This window comes from Scyliorhinus canicula, chromosome 12, assembly GCF_902713615.1.
Source record: "Scyliorhinus canicula chromosome 12, sScyCan1.1, whole genome shotgun sequence".
Taxonomy (NCBI): Eukaryota; Metazoa; Chordata; class Chondrichthyes; order Carcharhiniformes; family Scyliorhinidae; genus Scyliorhinus; species Scyliorhinus canicula.
The window spans coordinates 17,851,502-17,868,097 of NC_052157.1; the positions used below are offsets into that span (position 1 = coordinate 17,851,502).

At 48.4% G+C, this 16,596-nt stretch overlaps 1 protein-coding gene across 2 annotated transcripts; it reads left to right on the forward strand.

The window, feature by feature from the left end:
- Positions 1-388: 388 nt before the first annotated feature.
- On the forward strand, positions 389-15,525 carry mrpl46 (mitochondrial ribosomal protein L46). Of its 2 annotated transcripts, none has more exons than XM_038812916.1 (4): positions 389-648; positions 10,774-10,972; positions 13,884-14,060; positions 15,206-15,525. In XM_038812916.1, exons 1-4 carry the CDS (start codon positions 403-405, stop codon positions 15,466-15,468), a joined length of 885 nt encoding a protein of 294 aa, XP_038668844.1. In that variant the 5' UTR covers positions 389-402; the 3' UTR covers positions 15,469-15,525. The 2 variants fall into 2 exon arrangements, with proteins under 2 accessions (XP_038668844.1, XP_038668845.1); XM_038812917.1 differs by having other exon boundaries at positions 13,884-14,057.
- Positions 15,526-16,596: the final 1,071 nt, after the last annotated feature.

Genomic DNA, 16,596 nt, shown 5'->3' on the forward strand with positions numbered 1-16,596 from the left:
ATCAGGACATGTATTTATTTATTCTTTAAAAACATAAACTGTGACGGAGGAAAATATTTATATAATTCAGATCTCTTTTACACCAATTCCGGTTCATATGCCTGCAATTATCCTGAAATAGTTGACGTGAGCGCAAACAATCATCCCCCCCCATATTTTGGTACCGTCCAGGACCAGGGTTCGACTTTACTATTTATTTTTAGGGGACGCGATAAGAATTGCCAATGGATTATGCCACAGTTCTCAGGTATTCCGTGCTGAGGTTGCCCAGTGGTAATTATTTAGAGTTTGTGCCTGTGTGAGATGATGATGGCACTGCGGCAGGTGTTGATTGCGGCGGTGCCGGTGCCTGCACTTGGTTCTCCCTCCCCGCCCACCTTTGGTGGCGGCGCCCAGTGCAAGATGGCGGCGGCGGCGTTGCGCCGCCTTCCCGCGCTCGGCGGCCGGGCTTTGGGGGCTGGCGGCCGGCAGGGGACGGTGCGGCCAGGCTCGGAGCTCCATTCCGCGGCGAGGGTGGCGGGCGATCCAGGTCAGACCCCGAGGCTGCCGGGTTGGCAACGTTGCGGCGCGGTGTGCCTGCAGCGTGCGGCCATCCTGTCCCGGGAGAAGAACCCGATGGAAAGCGCGTTCGCGCAGCTGCTGGAACAGGTGGGGGAGCGCGCACGCAGTGCACAGGGACGCGCATGCGGGGTGCGCGCGAGCTCCTCACTCAAGCTGGCGGAGCAGGCATTCAAATATTCCATCCTTAGATCAGGGGCTGCAGAGGTTGCACCCTCAAATATTTAGTTACCTGTATCTTTGCCCATTGAAAGTTAGCACAAGGCAAACTTTGGAGAATGTCAGCAGATCTGAGTTAAAGAATCATCCAGAGTCATCTGGCTTTGGTCCAAAGACGTGCAGGCTAGGTGGATTGACCATGATAAATTGCCCTTAGTGACCAAAAAGATTAGGAGGGTTGTTGGGTTACAGGGATAGGATCGAAGTGAGGGCTTAAGTGCAGACTCGATGGGGCGAATGGCCTGCTATGTATGTTCTACGTTCTGTCCGAAACGTTAGCTCCCTTTTCTCTCCAGACCTGCTGAAATTGCCCAGTATTTTCTGTTTCAGATTCCAGCATCCACAATAATTTGCTTTTATTTGAGACAGACTTTCCATGAGTACATTTGTGATTTACCATTTGGGGTCAGTCGTGCCTCAGTTGGTAGTGCTCGCTTCTGAGTCATGTACATATTACATAGGAGGCGGGATCGGGGCTGGGCCGGAGAATCCCCGCGACCGGTGTGAATCCGCAGAGCCGGCGTGGTTGGCGAGTCGCTGGTCGGGGGCGCTCTACGCGCCCGACCCCCCCTCTGATTCTCGGCCCAGGATAGGCTGAGCGGCCGTCGTAAAAAATCCCGGAGTCCTGCTGGCGCCATTCACACCTGCTCTCAGCCGGTCGGACCTCTGCGTGGAAGGGTCCGGGGTGGCCTGTGGGGGGGATCCAACCTGACCCGACCCCCAGGAGGATGGGGGTGCTCCGATGTGGCCTGGCCTGCGATAGGCGGACCGGCCTCTCTGGCTGGGGGCCTCCTTCCGCGCCGGCCGCTGTAGCCCTACATCACGTTAGGGAAGCACAAGTGGATAGCACTGTGTCTTTACAGCGCCAAGGTCCCAGGTTTGATTCCCCGCTGCGTCACTGTCTGTGAGGAGTCTGCATGTTCTCCCCGTGTCTGCGTGGGTTTCCTCCGGGTGCTCCAGTTTCCTCTCAGTTCAAGGACGTGCAGATTAGGTGGATTGGCTATGCTGAATTGCCCTTCGTGTCCAAAAAAAGGTAGGAGGCGTTATTGGTTTAAGGTGATAGGGTGGAAGTGAGGGCTTAATGTGGGTCAGTGCAGACGCGATGGACCAAATGGCCTCCTTCTGCACTGTATGTTCTATGTTGCATCAGGGCCGGCGCGGAGAAGGGAGCCACTGCGCATGCGCGCATTGACGCCGGTGCCACTGCGTATGCACCGACCCTGAGGCGCCCAGGTCACGCGAGGATCAGCAGCTGGAGCAGCGTGGGCCGCTCCAGTGCTGTGCTGGCCCCATATAGGGGCCAGAATTGCTGTTCCTGAGGCTGTGTTGACGCCGCCGAGAAATGCGATGGCGTTTCCAACGTCGTCAACACTTAGCCTCAGGATCACAAAATCCCACCCAGAATCTACAGTGCAGAAAGAGGCCATTTGATGCATCAAGTCTGCGGCGACACTTCAAAAGACCACCTTACCTAGATCTGCCCTGTAACCCCATCACATAGGGCAATTTATCCTGACCAATCCACCTAACCTGCGCATCTTTCAAATGTCAACAGGTTGTGAGTTCAATTCCCACTCTGGTGCAGTCCCGAAGGAGTGCTGTGCTCAGATGGGACACTAAACTCATGTAAATGTTCCTGTGGCACTAGTTTGCAGAGGAGCAGTATAATCCATGCCAGGCAATGACAAGAGAGAATCTAACTATCACCTCTTGACTTCAATATCATTACCATCGTTGAATCCCCCACTATCAACGTTCTGGGGGTTATCATTTGACCCGAAACTGAACCGGACCAGCTTTATAAACACTGCAGCTACGAGATGAGGTCAGGCTAGGAATTCTGCACCGGGTAACTCACCGCCTAATTCCCAAAAACCTGTCTACCAAGGCACAAGTCAGGCGTGTGATAGAATACTTTCCACTTGTCTGGATGAGTACAGCTCCACAACATTCCAGAAGCTTGACACCATCCAGGACAAAACAGCCTGCTTGAATAGCACCCCATCCACAAAAATGCATTCCCTCCAGCACTAATGCACAGTGACAGCAGTGTGTATCATCTACACGATGCTCTGCAGGAACTCGCCTTAGCCAGCACCTTCCAAACCTACGATCGCTACCAGACTCCTGAATTATCCTCTTGTAGACTGAACTGATCTCTCTACGCATCTTATCTACTGTTGTGACACTATACTCTGTATGCTTCACCCGATGTCTATGTCCATGTATTTACACTGTATTTATCGTAAGTCTTATGTTTTTCATGTATGGTACGATCTGCCTGGACTGTACGCAAAATAATACTTATCACGTGACAATAAATTGAAATCTAGAAGGACAAGCACAGTAGACACATGGGCACATCCCTGCTTGCAAATTCTCCTCCCGAGTCACTCACTATCCTGACTTGGAAATCACCGATATGTGCGGAGTCTGCACGTCCTCCCCATGTGTGCGTGGGTTTCCCCCGGGTGCTCCGGTTTCCTCCCACAGTCCAAAGATGTGCGGGTTAGGTGGATTGGCCATGCTAAATTGCCCTTAGTGTCCTAAAAAAAAAAGGTTAATTGGGGGGGGGGGTTACTGGTATAGGGTGGATACGTTGGCTTCAGTAAGGTGATCATTGCTCGGCACAACATCGAGGGCCGAAGGGCCTGTTCTGTGCTGTACTGTTCTATGTTCTATGTTCACTGTCAGCGGGTCAAAATCCTGGAACTTCCTCCCTAACAGCATCATTGGTGTACCTACACCGGGACTGCAGGGGTTCAAGAAGGCAGCTCGCCACCACCTTCTCAAGGGTGATTAGGGATGGGCAATAAATCCCAGTCTAACCAATGACACCCAAATTGTATGAATTACTAAAACAATGGGGAGTTATCCTTGGGGTCCTGATCAATATTTTTATGTCAGCCAAATGTCACCTGGTCAATATTGCTTTGCTGTTTACAGGAATTCACTATATGTCGATTAGCTGCCACAATTTCCACTCTGCAAAGTACTTCAAAGAGAACTTAATTGGCTGAGACATCTGGTGGGTCATGCAAAGCATGATAGAGATACAAGTCTTTTTTTCAAGAATGTGGTTCACCGCTAACTTCTCCAGGGCAATTAGACAAGGGCAAAAAATCCTGGCCACACATCCTGTGTAAGAATTTATGCTAATAATTTGAGGAATAATCTGGGCAAGCATTCCAGCCGTGCAATCGAGGTGTCCTCTTTCAGATTAAATGTTAAACCTTATGTCCTCTCAGGTAGTTGTAAAAGATCCCACGGCAGTCCTTTGAATGACAAAAAAGTTCTCCTCGGTGCTTTTTGTGGTAGATTGCTGTGCACACATTCATATTTTATATTATACACCAGTGACTTACTTCAAAAGAACGTAGTTGGGTATAAATCACTTGGGACCTCGTTTTTCTCAGCAGTCCATAAGGTATATCGCGGATCGACTTTTTTGTTGTGGGAAAGGCGTTGCTGGCTGGGGTCAAGGGGTCGGAATACTCTGCAATTGCACTGTCAGATCATGCTCCGCATTGGGTGGATATGGCACTGGAGAAGGGGGTAGTGCAGAGGCCGGGGTGGAAACTGGATGTGGGGCTTTTGGGGAACCAAGTGTTCTGTGAGAAAATTGAAACGGTAATTAAGGAATATGTAGGTTTCAACTGTACGGGTGAGGTGTCGAAGACAGTTGTCTGGGAGGCTCTAAAGGCGCTGGTGAGGGGTGAAGTAATTTAATTTAAGGCCAGGGTGGACAAAGAGGAGAGGTTGGAGCGGCAGAGGGTATTAGATGAGATATTGGAAGTAGATAGGGGTTATGCAGAAGAAGGGGACCCAGCAAAGCTGGAAAAGAGGAAGGGACTACAGGCGAGCTTTGACCGACTGTCCACCAGGAAGGCGGTGCGCCAACTGAGACGAGCAAGGGGTGCAGTTTATGAACATGGCGATAAGGTGTAAGCAGGTCAGCTCCAGAGGGAGGCAGCGGCAAGGGAAATTCTTCAGGTGAGGGATCAGCTCCGGAGCTGATTAACAAGGTTTTTGAGGAGTTTTATGAGAGGTTGTACAGGTCAGAGCCACCCAGGGGAGACCGTGAGATGCAGGCATTTCTCGATGGGTTGGAGTACCTGAGTTTAGGGGAGAGGGACAGGGCTCCTTTAGAAGGAGCAATAGTGGAGCAGGAGATAAAGGATGCGATTGGGAGGATGCAGTCAGGGAAGGTAGCAGGGCCGGATGGGTTTCCGGTGGAATATTATAAAAAAATTCAAGGATAAGTTGGCACCCCTGATGGTGGGGATGTTTGAAGAGGCGATAGGGAAGGGGGTGTTACCACAAACCTTGGGGCAGGCATCAATTTCACTGTTGCTAAAAAAAGATAAGGATACGACGGAGTGTGGGTCGTATAGGCCCATATCACTTCTGAATGTGGACGCAAAAGTATTGGGGAAGGTACTGGCGGGTAGGCTGGAGGAGTGCCTCCCAAAGGTGATAGATGAGGATCAGACGGGGTTTGTGAAAGGGAGGCAGCTGTTTTTGAACATTATGAGGGTTTTGAACGTCGTTATGGCACCGGCGGAAGGGAAGGAAACAGAGGTGGTTGTGGCATTGAACTCCGAGAAGGTGTTTGACCGGGTAGAATGGGGGTACCTGATGGCAGTTCTGGAGCGGTTTGGGATTGGACCAAGATTTGTGAACTGGGTAAAGCTATTATATAAGGAACCGAAGGCAAGTGTCTGCACAAACAATTTCAGCTCGAGATACTTTTCACTCTACCGTGGGACGAGGCAGGGATGTCCGATGTCCCCCCCTGCTGTTTGCACTTGCAATTGAGCCGTTGGCCATCGCATTAAGAAGTTCGGAAGCATGAAAAGGAATAGTGCGGGGGGGGGTGGTAGAGCATAGGGTGTTCTTATATGCCGATGACTTGCTGCTGTATGTGTCAGAACCGAGTGCGTTGATAGGAGGAATATTGGAGCTACTGCGAGTATTTGGGTCTTTCTCGCGGTACAAGCTGAACCTGGACAAGAGTGAGTATTTTGTGATGTCTCGGGTGCGGGGGCTGCCATTCCGTAGGGCAGGGACTCACTTTAGGTATCTGGGGGTGCAGGTTGCCCGGGAGTGGGGGAGGCTTCGCAGGTACAACATCACTAGTTTGGTGGGGAGAGTGAAAGCCGATCTGGTAAGGTGGGATGGTCTCCCTCTGTCACTGGCGGGTTGGGTACAGGCGGTTAAAATGAATGTGTTGCCGCGATTTCTGTTTATTTTTCAATGCCTACCGAATTTCCTCCCAAAGTCTTTTTTCAGGGAGATTGAGGGAAGGATTACCTCGTTCATATGGGGAGGGAAGGTGGCCAGAGTGAGGAAGGTGCTGCTACAGAGGGGAAGGCAGGCAGGGGGTTTGGGTCTCCAGAGCCTGATGTACTACTACTGGGCGGCGAATGTGGAGAAGGTGCGGATCTGGGTCAGAGGCGTTGATTCCCAGTGGGTCAGAATGGAGGAGAGTTTGTGCAGGGGATCGGGACTGAAAGCACTAGCAACAGTGCCGCTCCCGATAGCTCCGGGGAAATACTCAGGGAGTCCGGTAGTAATAGCTTCATTGAAAATCTGGAGGCAGTTTCACCAACACTTTGGGTTGGGGGCAGGGTCAAGGGAAATGCCGATTCGGGGGGACCACAGATTTGAGCCAGAGAAGTGGGATGGAAGTTTTTGGAAATGGGAAGAGAAGGGGATTAAGACGCTAAAAGATTTGTTTCTTCGGGGTCGGTTTGCAGGATTGAGGGAGCTGGAAGAAAAGTATGGGCTGGAGCAGGGACAAATGTTCAGATACATGCAGGTTCAGGATTTTGCCAGGAAGGAGATACAGAGCTTCCTGGAGGAACCGGCCTCCACATTGCTGGAGGAGGTGCTGATGACAAGGGGACTGGAGAAGTGGGTAGTGTCAGCGGTGTACGGAGCTATTTTGGAAGAGGATAAGGCACCACTGGAAGGGATCAGAGCAAAGTGGGAGGAAGAGTGGGAGAGGTTATAGAGGAGGTGATCTGGAGTGAGGTGCTCCGGAGAGTAAATGTCTCCACCTCATGTGCGAGATTGGGGCTGATACAGCTGACGGTGGTATACAGAGCACACCTCACGAGGGCGAGGATGAGCCGATTCTTTGAAGCAGTAGAAGATGTGTGTGAGCGCTGCGGGGGGGGGGGGGGGGGGGGGGGGGGTCCTGTCCAAAGCGAGAGGAGTACTGGAAGGAGGTTTTTAGGGTAATTTCGAAGGTGGTGCACGTGAAACTGGACCCGGGTCACCGGGAGGCCCTATTCGGGGTGTCGCACCAGCCAGGGTTGGAAACGGGTGCGGAGGCAGATATCGTAGCCTTCGCCTCGTAGATCGCCCGAAGGTGGATCCTGCTGAGATGGAGAGCAGCCTCTCCACCCTATGCCCTGGCATGGCCGGGGGACCTGTTGGAATACTTGACCCTTGAGAAGGTTAAATTTGAACTGAGGGGAAGCTCGGAGGGGTTCTACAAGTCATGGGCATTATTTATTTTGCACTTTCAAGAACTGGATAACATTCTCCCCGTGTCTGCGTGGGTGTCCGCCAGGTGCTCAAGTTTCCTCCCACAGTCCAAAGATGTGCAGGTTAGGTGGATTGGCCATGCTAAATTGCTCTTAGTGTCCAAAAAGGTTAGGTGGGTTTACAGGGATAGGGTGTAGGTGTGGAGCATAAGTGGGGTGCTCTTTCCAGGGGCAGACTCGATGGGCTGAATGGGCTCCTTCTGCACTGTAAATTCTATGTTCTATTGTGTTGAGCACTGTGATTATGAGCAGATCTGTTTTTGTGACGTTGGTTGAGGGACATATTATTTTCAATATGTATTGATAACGTGACTGTGGAATACTTCTTTGTAACAATATAATTTGTTCACAAGGGTATAAAGTAAGTAAAGTCACCATAGTCCCAGATGACACATTCCCTTTTGAGGGGGAGAGCTGACTGGTGGGGATTTAACTTGAGGATCACCATACCTCAGACGAGGAACCAATGGGGGAATCTGTGGGTGCAGCCAGATGATATTGGTCGGGTGTTGAACAAATACTTCATTTCTGTCTTCATCCAAGAAAATGAGGAGGTAGATATAGAACTCGGGGAGAGAGACTCTGAGGTCCTTGAGTAAATTATCTTGGGAAGTGTCAAGGTATTGGAGGTGTTGGTAGGCTTAAAAGTGGACAAATCTCCGGGTCCGGATGAGTTGTGTCCCAGGATGCTGTGGGAAACGAAGCAGGAGATTGCAGGGACTGTGACCCAAATTTTTAATTGCTCTCTGGCTTCGGTGGAGGTGCCAGAGGACTGGAGAACAGCTAATGTGGTCCCACTAATAATAATAATCTTTATTATTGTCACAAGTAGGCTTACATTAACACTACAATGAAGTCACTGAAAATCCCCTCGTCGCCACACTCAGGTGCCTGTTCGGGTACACTGAGGGAGAATTCAGAATATCCAATTCATCTAACAGCACGTCTTTCGGGACTCGGAGGAAATCGGAGCACCTGGAGGAAACCCACGCAGACATGTGGAGAACGTGCAGACTCCGCACAGACAGTGACCCAAGCCGGGAATCGAACCTGGAACCGTGGCTCTGTGTAGCAACAGTGCTAACCACTGTGCTACTGTGCCACCATATTTAAGAAAGGTTGTAGACATAAGCCAAGGAACCACAGATGAGTGAATCTCACGTCCAGAATTGGGAAACTATTGGAGAAAATTCCGAAGGCGAGAATCTATCTCCACTTGGAGAGGCAAGGTTTGATCAGGAAAAGTCAGTATGGCTTTGTGAGAGGGAGGTCATGGCATGCCCAACAAATCTGATTTAATTTTTTGAGCATATGACCAGGTGTGTAGATGAGGGTAGTTCAGTAGATGTAGTTTACATGGATTTCAACAAAGCCTTCGGCCAGGTCCCACACGGGAGACTTATAAAGAAGGCAAATGCACATGGGAAACAGGGTAACTTGATAAGGTGGATTCAAAATTGGCTTAGCTGTAGGAGACAGGGTGATGACTGACAACTGCTTTAGTGACTGGAAGCCAGTGTCCAGTGGCGTACCACAGAGATCTGTGCTGGGTCCCCTAATGTTTGCCATTTATCTAAATGACATGGATGACTATGTTGGGGATAGGATAAATAAGTTTACAGATGACACAGAGATGGCCGGATGGTTAAGGTTGAGTGTCTTGGGTTACTGGAAGATATAGACAGGATAGTCATGGACAGAAAAGTGTCTGATGGAATTTAACCCTTAGAAGTGAGGTGATACACATTGGGAGGAGGAATGTGACAAGGAAGTATTCAATGAATGGCATGACACTGGGAAGTTCCGAGGAACAAAGGGGCCTTGGTGTGTTTGTCCATAGATCTCTGAAGGCAGAAGAGCAGGTTAATAGGCTGGTGAAAAAGGCATATGGGACACTTGCCTTTATCAGTCGAGGCATAGATTACAAAAGCAGGGAGGTCATGTTGGTGTTGTATAGAACTGTGTTGAGGCCACAGCCAGAGTACTGTGTGCAATTCTGGTTGCCAAGTTACAGGATTGATGTAATTGCACTAGAGGGGGTGCTGAGGCAATTCACCAGGATGTTGGTTTGGATAGAACATTTAAGTTATGAAGAGAGGGTAGAAAGGCTTGGGTTGTTTTCATTGGAGCAGAGCAGATTGAGGGGCAATCTGATCGAGCTGTACAAGATTATGAGGAGGATGGACAGGGAGCCGCTGTTCCGCATCGTTGAAGTGTCAGTTACAAGGGGGCACAAATTCAACATCAGGGGCAGGAGATTTAGGAGGATTTAAGGATAAGCTTTTTTACTCAGAGGGTGGTGACGGTCTGGAAAGTACTGCTTGGGGGAATGGTAGAGGCAGGTTGCCTCACATCCTTGAAAAGTACCTGGATAAGCACTTGGCACGTCTTAACATTCAAGGCTATGGGCCAACTGCTGGTAAATGGTATTAGGTAGGCAGGTCAGGTGTTTTTCATGCGTCAGTGCAGATTCGATGGACTGAAAGGGTTCTTCTGTGCTGTATTATTCTGTGATTCGCAAGGTTGAGAAGGCGAAGCCTTCATGAATAACCTCAGTCAGTATGGGAAAGGTATAAATCCCTGGCGGATACAGTTTAAGCATCGACAATAATAATTAGTTTACCTGTGCTAGTACAGTTTACCCTTTTGTGAAAATTATTCATGGCCCTGAATACCAACCTCTAGTGTGGAGTTAAATAACCACCACATCACCAACAGAATAGAAAAATTGTTTGCTTGTCTTATACTGAATCGTCACCGTGAGGGCAAAGTATACTTGTTTTTTAAAACGTTATTCCCGGTGTGGTACAATACTACCTGCCTATCAGGTTTCATCTTTGTATTGAATGATTTGCTGTACGGTGGTGCTGTTATTGGCCTCAGTACCCATGAACCAGAGAGAGTTTTGGGAGGGGGGGTGGTTAGGAATCCTAATTGTATGATATTGGTCTTTGTCATATTATAATTAATAGTGAAAGTGCCTATAAGCGGAAAATATCAAACTTGGCCGTGATGGCTTCCACAGTCAAAAAGCTTTCTGACATTGCATGACTAGATGCACACTTGAAGAATGACTGCACAGATGAGGTACGAGAGGACCACCATTGATTCAGTCTCAACAGAAATAGAGAAAACAGGATTTTTAAAAAATGACTGATTAAATTACCAAGGGCAGGTAACGTAAATTTTGACTCCCAAGTTGTAGCAGCATGAGTCCTACTCTTAACATTTGAACTAGGAAGATCACTAGCTTTGTAGTGATGTTGATGACAAACATTTTTTTTCAGGTCCAAATGCCGTGAGTGCGCCCTGAATCATTCTAACTATGTCTAAGTTTTATCCTGCTTGTTGTGAAACGTGTGTGCCACGTTTTAGAAAAGTCTTAATGTTCAGCCCCGGCTGAGTTCCTGAAATACCGGTGACTTCCCTTAATGTTTTGTAGGTAGAGCTGGAGAAAAGCCTCTACTCTGATCACGAGCTCCAAGTCTTTGAAGATGAGGAAAAAATTCGTTGGAGGCAGGCAGAGGATTATGATTCGGAGGAGGAAGAGGATGTTGGCCAAGACATTGTGACTGCCCAAGATCTGGAAGACATGTGGGAACAGAAACTCCGACAGTTTAGAGCTGCTGATAGAGAACAAGGTAAGTGTCTTTTTCTGTTCATCAGTATTCAATCCGAAAGTGCTCCGAGCGCTTTGTGCTCATTGCACACCACATTTCCTGCCAGGGATGCAGCATATTCCATCCAATGTTTTTCTTTGAAAATGAATTGCATTTGAATCAGATGCTACAGTTTTTTTTTTCCTGATTGTTACATGATCACCCATTTCTTACTTCAACTCATTTTTCCAGAGCCTTCAAACCTGTAGTAAGTACTCTTCCCTCTAGTCTTTCCGTCCTCCATATAATCCTGACTTTTACAACTTGAGCTTGGTGTCATCCAATCACTTTTTGTTCATTCCTCTCCGTGTCTGCTCTTTTCACCCTTGGATGGTCGGGGCGGAATGTGAGGGATGATAGAAAACATCTAGTAAATCGGAATTTATTCTTGGACTTTTCAACATTCACATGTTGGAAGGGTTTGGACGTTTAGACATTTCTTAATTAATTAGTTAATTAGAATAATCTGTGTATTCATTTGTCATCACAAATTGATTTCATCTCCAGGAATTGCCATTTTGATGGGCCGTTTTGTAGCACCAAACTCGCTTGTCTCCATTGCAATTTTAACCCTTGTGATTTTCCTGGAATAAATTAATGTGGCCCGCGGTGCTACTTGGCTGCTGTATCGTGTGCTGCAGCAAGGCCGTGAACCTTTGCCATGTTTCCGTAATTAAACGTAAAAGATTGTCAGGCAGCCTGCTTGTATTAGAGAATGCAGTTGAATAAGACTCCTGATGTACATTCGCATCTTGCTGAGTATGGCAAACTTTAAATTGCAGTCTCACTGATCTTTAACATTTATTGCCTTGGGGAGAAGGCTGCAATATTGTTGAATTTCACCATAAAATTCCTGCTGGAATGCAGTTTTGAATTGAAGGAACTTTCAGCATTCGGTATTTGTATATGTCTCAGCACTCGGTTTCTGGTCAAGTTCATAGAATTTACAGTGCAGAAGGAGGCCATTCGGCCCATCGAGTCTGCACCGGCTCTTGGAAAGAGTACCCTACCCAAGGTCAACACCTCCACCCCATCCCCATAACCCAGTAACCCCACCCAACACTAAGGGCAATTTTGATCACTAAGGGCAACTTAGCATGGCCAATCCACCTAACCTGCACATCTTTGGACTGTGGGAGGAAACCGGAGCACCCAGAGGAAACCCACGCACACACGGGGAGGATGTGCAGACTCCGCACAGACAGTGACCCAAGCCGGAATCGAACCTGGGACCCTGGAGCTGTGAAGCAATTGTGCTATCCACAATGCTACCGTGCTGCCCGGTTACACATCATAGAAATCACGGAATCCCCACGGAGCAGAAGGAGGCCATTTGACCCATCAAATCTGCACCGTCCCTCTAAAAGGGCACTCTACCTAGGCCCACTCCCCGCCCTATCCTCGTAACCCCACCTAACCTGCATACCTTTGGACACTAAGGGGCAATTCGATTGGCCAATCCACCTAACTTGCACATCTTTGGACTGTGGGAGGAAACCGGAGCACCCGGAGGAAGACCACGCAGACACTGGGAGAAAATGCAAACTCCACACAGACAGTCACCCGAGGCCGAAATCGAACCTTGATCCCTGGCGCTGTGAGGTAGCAGTGCCAACCACTCTACACCGTGCCTCCTGTATTAAAAGCTTTTTAAAAGGCCTTTCTGAAACACGGGGTTGAAGTTTTGTTTTCAACCAGCCTCTGTTGTCAGCGTGGTGGAATCTGTTCGCGAGAATTGTACTGTCCATCATTGTGTATTTGTAAACTCAGTGGACAAATTGTAAAGACCTATTTGGCTTTTAAAACTGCCTGTGACAGCCACAAAGGCTTCTAATTTTATTTTTTCATTCAAATGTTGTGAATAATACATTGAAGCAAGGGTTTCATTTATTAGAGAGAACAGTGACGGCAGGGACACTCAAAGGGTTCCGATCTTATGTACAGCTTCAAAAGCAGCCTTTCTAATAATTATTGAAAATCTAAAATGTCTGTTACATCTGTAAATAGAGTCCCATCCTTTCACAGTTTTCGTCCTCAGTGTATTAGCTTGCACTTTCCCAATAGTTTGATTGTTGGAATTTATGCAAGAAGCAAACCTTGAGGTTTATGGTGGAATTCTGAACAAAACGATAGGAGGTGGAAGAGCATACGACAGCATACCAGGAGCAGAAGAAGGGCAGCAGACAGGAAAACAAGGCTCCGCTGTGTCTCATTGATGCATCTTTTAAAAACTGAATATTGTGAGTTCCCCAAGAGCTCAGTGAGCATAAAAACTTCAGTTTGGAACTGAGCCATAGAGACCAGAAAAGTTCCAGTTATGTCAGCCCCTTGAGCTAAGTTAACTATTTGACGTCTGTGTCCCTAAGTCAAGAGAGAGAAAGTGATTCCGTGGGATCCCGCTCCTGATCCACAGTCGTACACAAGTGGATGTTGGCAGATTAGACTTTACTGCAATGTACTCAACAATTGACTTATCTTGACACTCATTGGTTAGATATTTACAGAAAGAATAACCACTTGGGCAAAGGAATGGAGGGTTTCCAGTGCTTGTGAAAATACCTCAGCGACAGCCAGCACCCTCTGAAAGAATGGGCAAAAATTGGAGGAGGAGAAGCATTCATTTTCCAACAGTGTTTGGTAAAATAAACCTCCTCGCTGAAGTGGAAAAACTTGATGTTTAGTTTTAAATGATGGACTTGGAAGTTCAATAATGATAAAAGAATATCAGTTCTCAGGAGGAAAATTAAACTATTTGTGATTTATTTAATGCAAATGCACCATTCCTCGATTAGAAAACAAATACAGAGATGAAGTTGCTGAATTGTTTCTGAAACTGCGTCGGTGGTCGTCTGGACAATTATTCAAAATGTGATTTTCTGCGACTCTCTCTTAGAAGCTGACAAGAAGGACGATAGGTCGACATTGAACAGGCGATTGGACGAGAAGCTGACATTACTGGTGAAAGAAAAAGTGGGAGATGAGGATATCTGGTTGCTGCCACAGAGTGAATGGAAACCAGGAGAAACCATGAGGCAGACTGCAGAGCGCGCCCTGTCTGCACTATCTGGTAGCAGCTTTTGTAGTAGTTTTTTATCGGAAATATTCTGTTCAATTAGAATCACAGTATGAGACAGCACAGAAAGAGGCCATGCAGTCCACCGTGCCTGGGCCAACGCTTTAGCAGAGCTATCCAATTAATCCTATTCCCGGATCCCTCCCCCAAAGCCCTGTAATTTATTTTTACTCCTCCAACATTTATCCGATTTTCTTTTGAAAGTTACTGTTGAATCTGCTTCTGCCATCCACTCGAGCAGTGTATTCACAACAACTCGCTGTTTTTATTTTGTTTAAAAAGGGATTGGCATGTCGCTTCTGTTTCCTTTGCTAATCATGGGCGAAATTCTCCAACCCCCAGCAGGGTCGGAGAATCGCCTGGGGCCGCTGAACATCCGGCCCCCGCCGTGGCAGAGATTCTCCCCCACCCGGGAAGTGGCGGCGGCAGGAATCACGCCACTCCGATCGGCAAGGCCCCAGCGGCGATTCTCCGGCCCACGATGGGCCGAAGACCCGCCGCTGGGAGGCCTCTCCCGCCGCCGAGGTTTGAGCCACCTCTGGTGGCGGCGGGATCGGCGGCGCATCGGGGCCCCCGGGGTCCTGGGGGGGCGCGGGGCAATCGCACCCCGGGGGGTGCCCCCACGGTGGCCAGGCCTGCCATCGGGGCCCCCCGCGCACACTCCGGGCCAGTGCCCTGGGTGCACTCTTTCTCCTCCGCGGCCGCCACGGCCTCCGCCATGGCGGAAGCGGAAGAGAAACCCACATTGTGCATGCGCCGGTGGTGACGTCAGCGGCAGTTGGCCGCTGACGTCACCACCGGCGCATGCGTCGACCGGCGAAAGCCTTTCGGCCAGCCCCGCTGCCGCTGGTGCCGGTTCTTTGCGCCAGTCTTCTGGTGCCAACCGCTCCGGCGCGGGGCTAGCCCCCAAAGGTGCGGAGAATTCCTCACCTTTGGGGAGGCCCGACCCCGGAGTGGTTGGTGCCACTCCCCTACGCCGGGACCCCCTGTCACGCCGGGTAGGGGAGAATCCCGCCCCAAATGTCTTTTCTCCTTTAATTATATTTATTCCTGATATATTTATATTTGCTTTTTCACAATAATGGTCGCTTTTTGGAATGTCGCTTTTTAATTATTTTTTCCCCACCTTTTAAATTTTATAGGAAATGAATTGCAAACTGCTTTTCTGGGCAATGCTCCAGCTGGTTTCTATAAATACAAGTATCCTAAGGCCATGAGGACTTCCGACAACGTGGGGGCCAAAGTGTTTTTCTTTAAAGCCTGGCTGGTGAATGGAGACCTGGAGGCAAGAAGGAAAGGAGACTATGTATGGGTAACTAAGAGTGAACTGAAGGACTACCTCAAACCAAAATACTTGCAGCAAGTTAATCGCTTCATCTTTGATACTGCGGCAATGTACCCGTAAAAGTTCATTTTGTTAAAATGGAATCATTGTGAAAATTAAATTATGTGATGAAGTTTCTCCCACGTCTCTCAGATCACATTTTGGACATTTCCTGAATCTTCTGCTATCTTCCAATTAAGATCAAAACTCTAATTGGAATGTCCTATGTTGAAAACCTGGTTTGTACTCCATTATTGTCATTGGGATGTTTTAATTGGCCTTGGTACCCTTGGTTGGGAAGGGGAAAATCAACTTGGAGTCCTACTGTGCATTAACTATGTTGTGGCCTCTTGTTGGAAAGTATGCACATGGGAATCAGTTCAAACACATGATCAAACTTGGTATGTAGCCATTTGGGGAAGATTTGCTCCTGACTGTTGAATTGGACCCGGTAAGGAATCAACACAATGGGAAGGAAGGCAGACAATTGGAGGGTGTGAGGGTTGAAGGAATCCCAACTCGAAGATGCTGTTCCCTCTCTTGTTTGCCTGTACAAAGCTGACACTCAAACTGATAGTCCGATAGTGCCCATCCCTGACCTAGATTTGTCTGTTCCCAACCAGCAAAATCCTGGGCCTTGAGACTAGTTTCAAACCCGAAGCTGATTTTTAAGACCGACGGATTGCTTAAATATTGTGGATGAATTCTCCGCTCCGCCGCGCCACATTTCGGCCCCGACCCGCTGGCGGGATTCTCCATTACGCCGGCCGGTCAATGGCATTTCCCATTTGTGGGGCAGCCCCACGCCGTCCGGCAACCCCCGGGCGCCGGCAAACCGGAGCATCCCGCCTTATATCTTTGGAAAATCATGAATTTAAAAATGGATTTTAGGCTAGAGGTTGCAGGTTGGGTTACTTTTCTCTAGGGTTCACCCAATGCTTCCAGATCCCATTGAGTTTTAAGAAAATTATTGTTTGGAATTCATATCACTGCCCACGACAATAAGCATACCCTGAGATCAATGGAAATCAAAGCATGCATTTCTCTGCCCAACATATATGTGTAGATTTACAGAGACCTCAAAGTTTAATTGAGAATTCTTGCTTACTGGAATGTACCACCCACTTCATGACGGGGGAAATGTGTTTACTCCATCAGATTGAAATTCTGGCTCCCAACCAATAGGTTAATTACTTAATGTTAAACAAA

Excerpts from the sequence above, each read along its gene's own strand:
- mrpl46 (XM_038812916.1), top strand. The coding sequence starts at position 403 with ATGGCGGCGGCGGCGTTGCGCCGCCTTCCCGCGCTCGGCGGCCGGGCT. Across the intron at positions 649-10,773 it reads TCGCGCAGCTGCTGGAACAG|GTAGAGCTGGAGAAAAGCCT; the intron begins GTGGGGGAGCGC and ends AATGTTTTGTAG. Across the intron at positions 14,061-15,205 it reads CCTGTCTGCACTATCTGGTA|GAAATGAATTGCAAACTGCT; the intron begins GCAGCTTTTGTA and ends TAAATTTTATAG.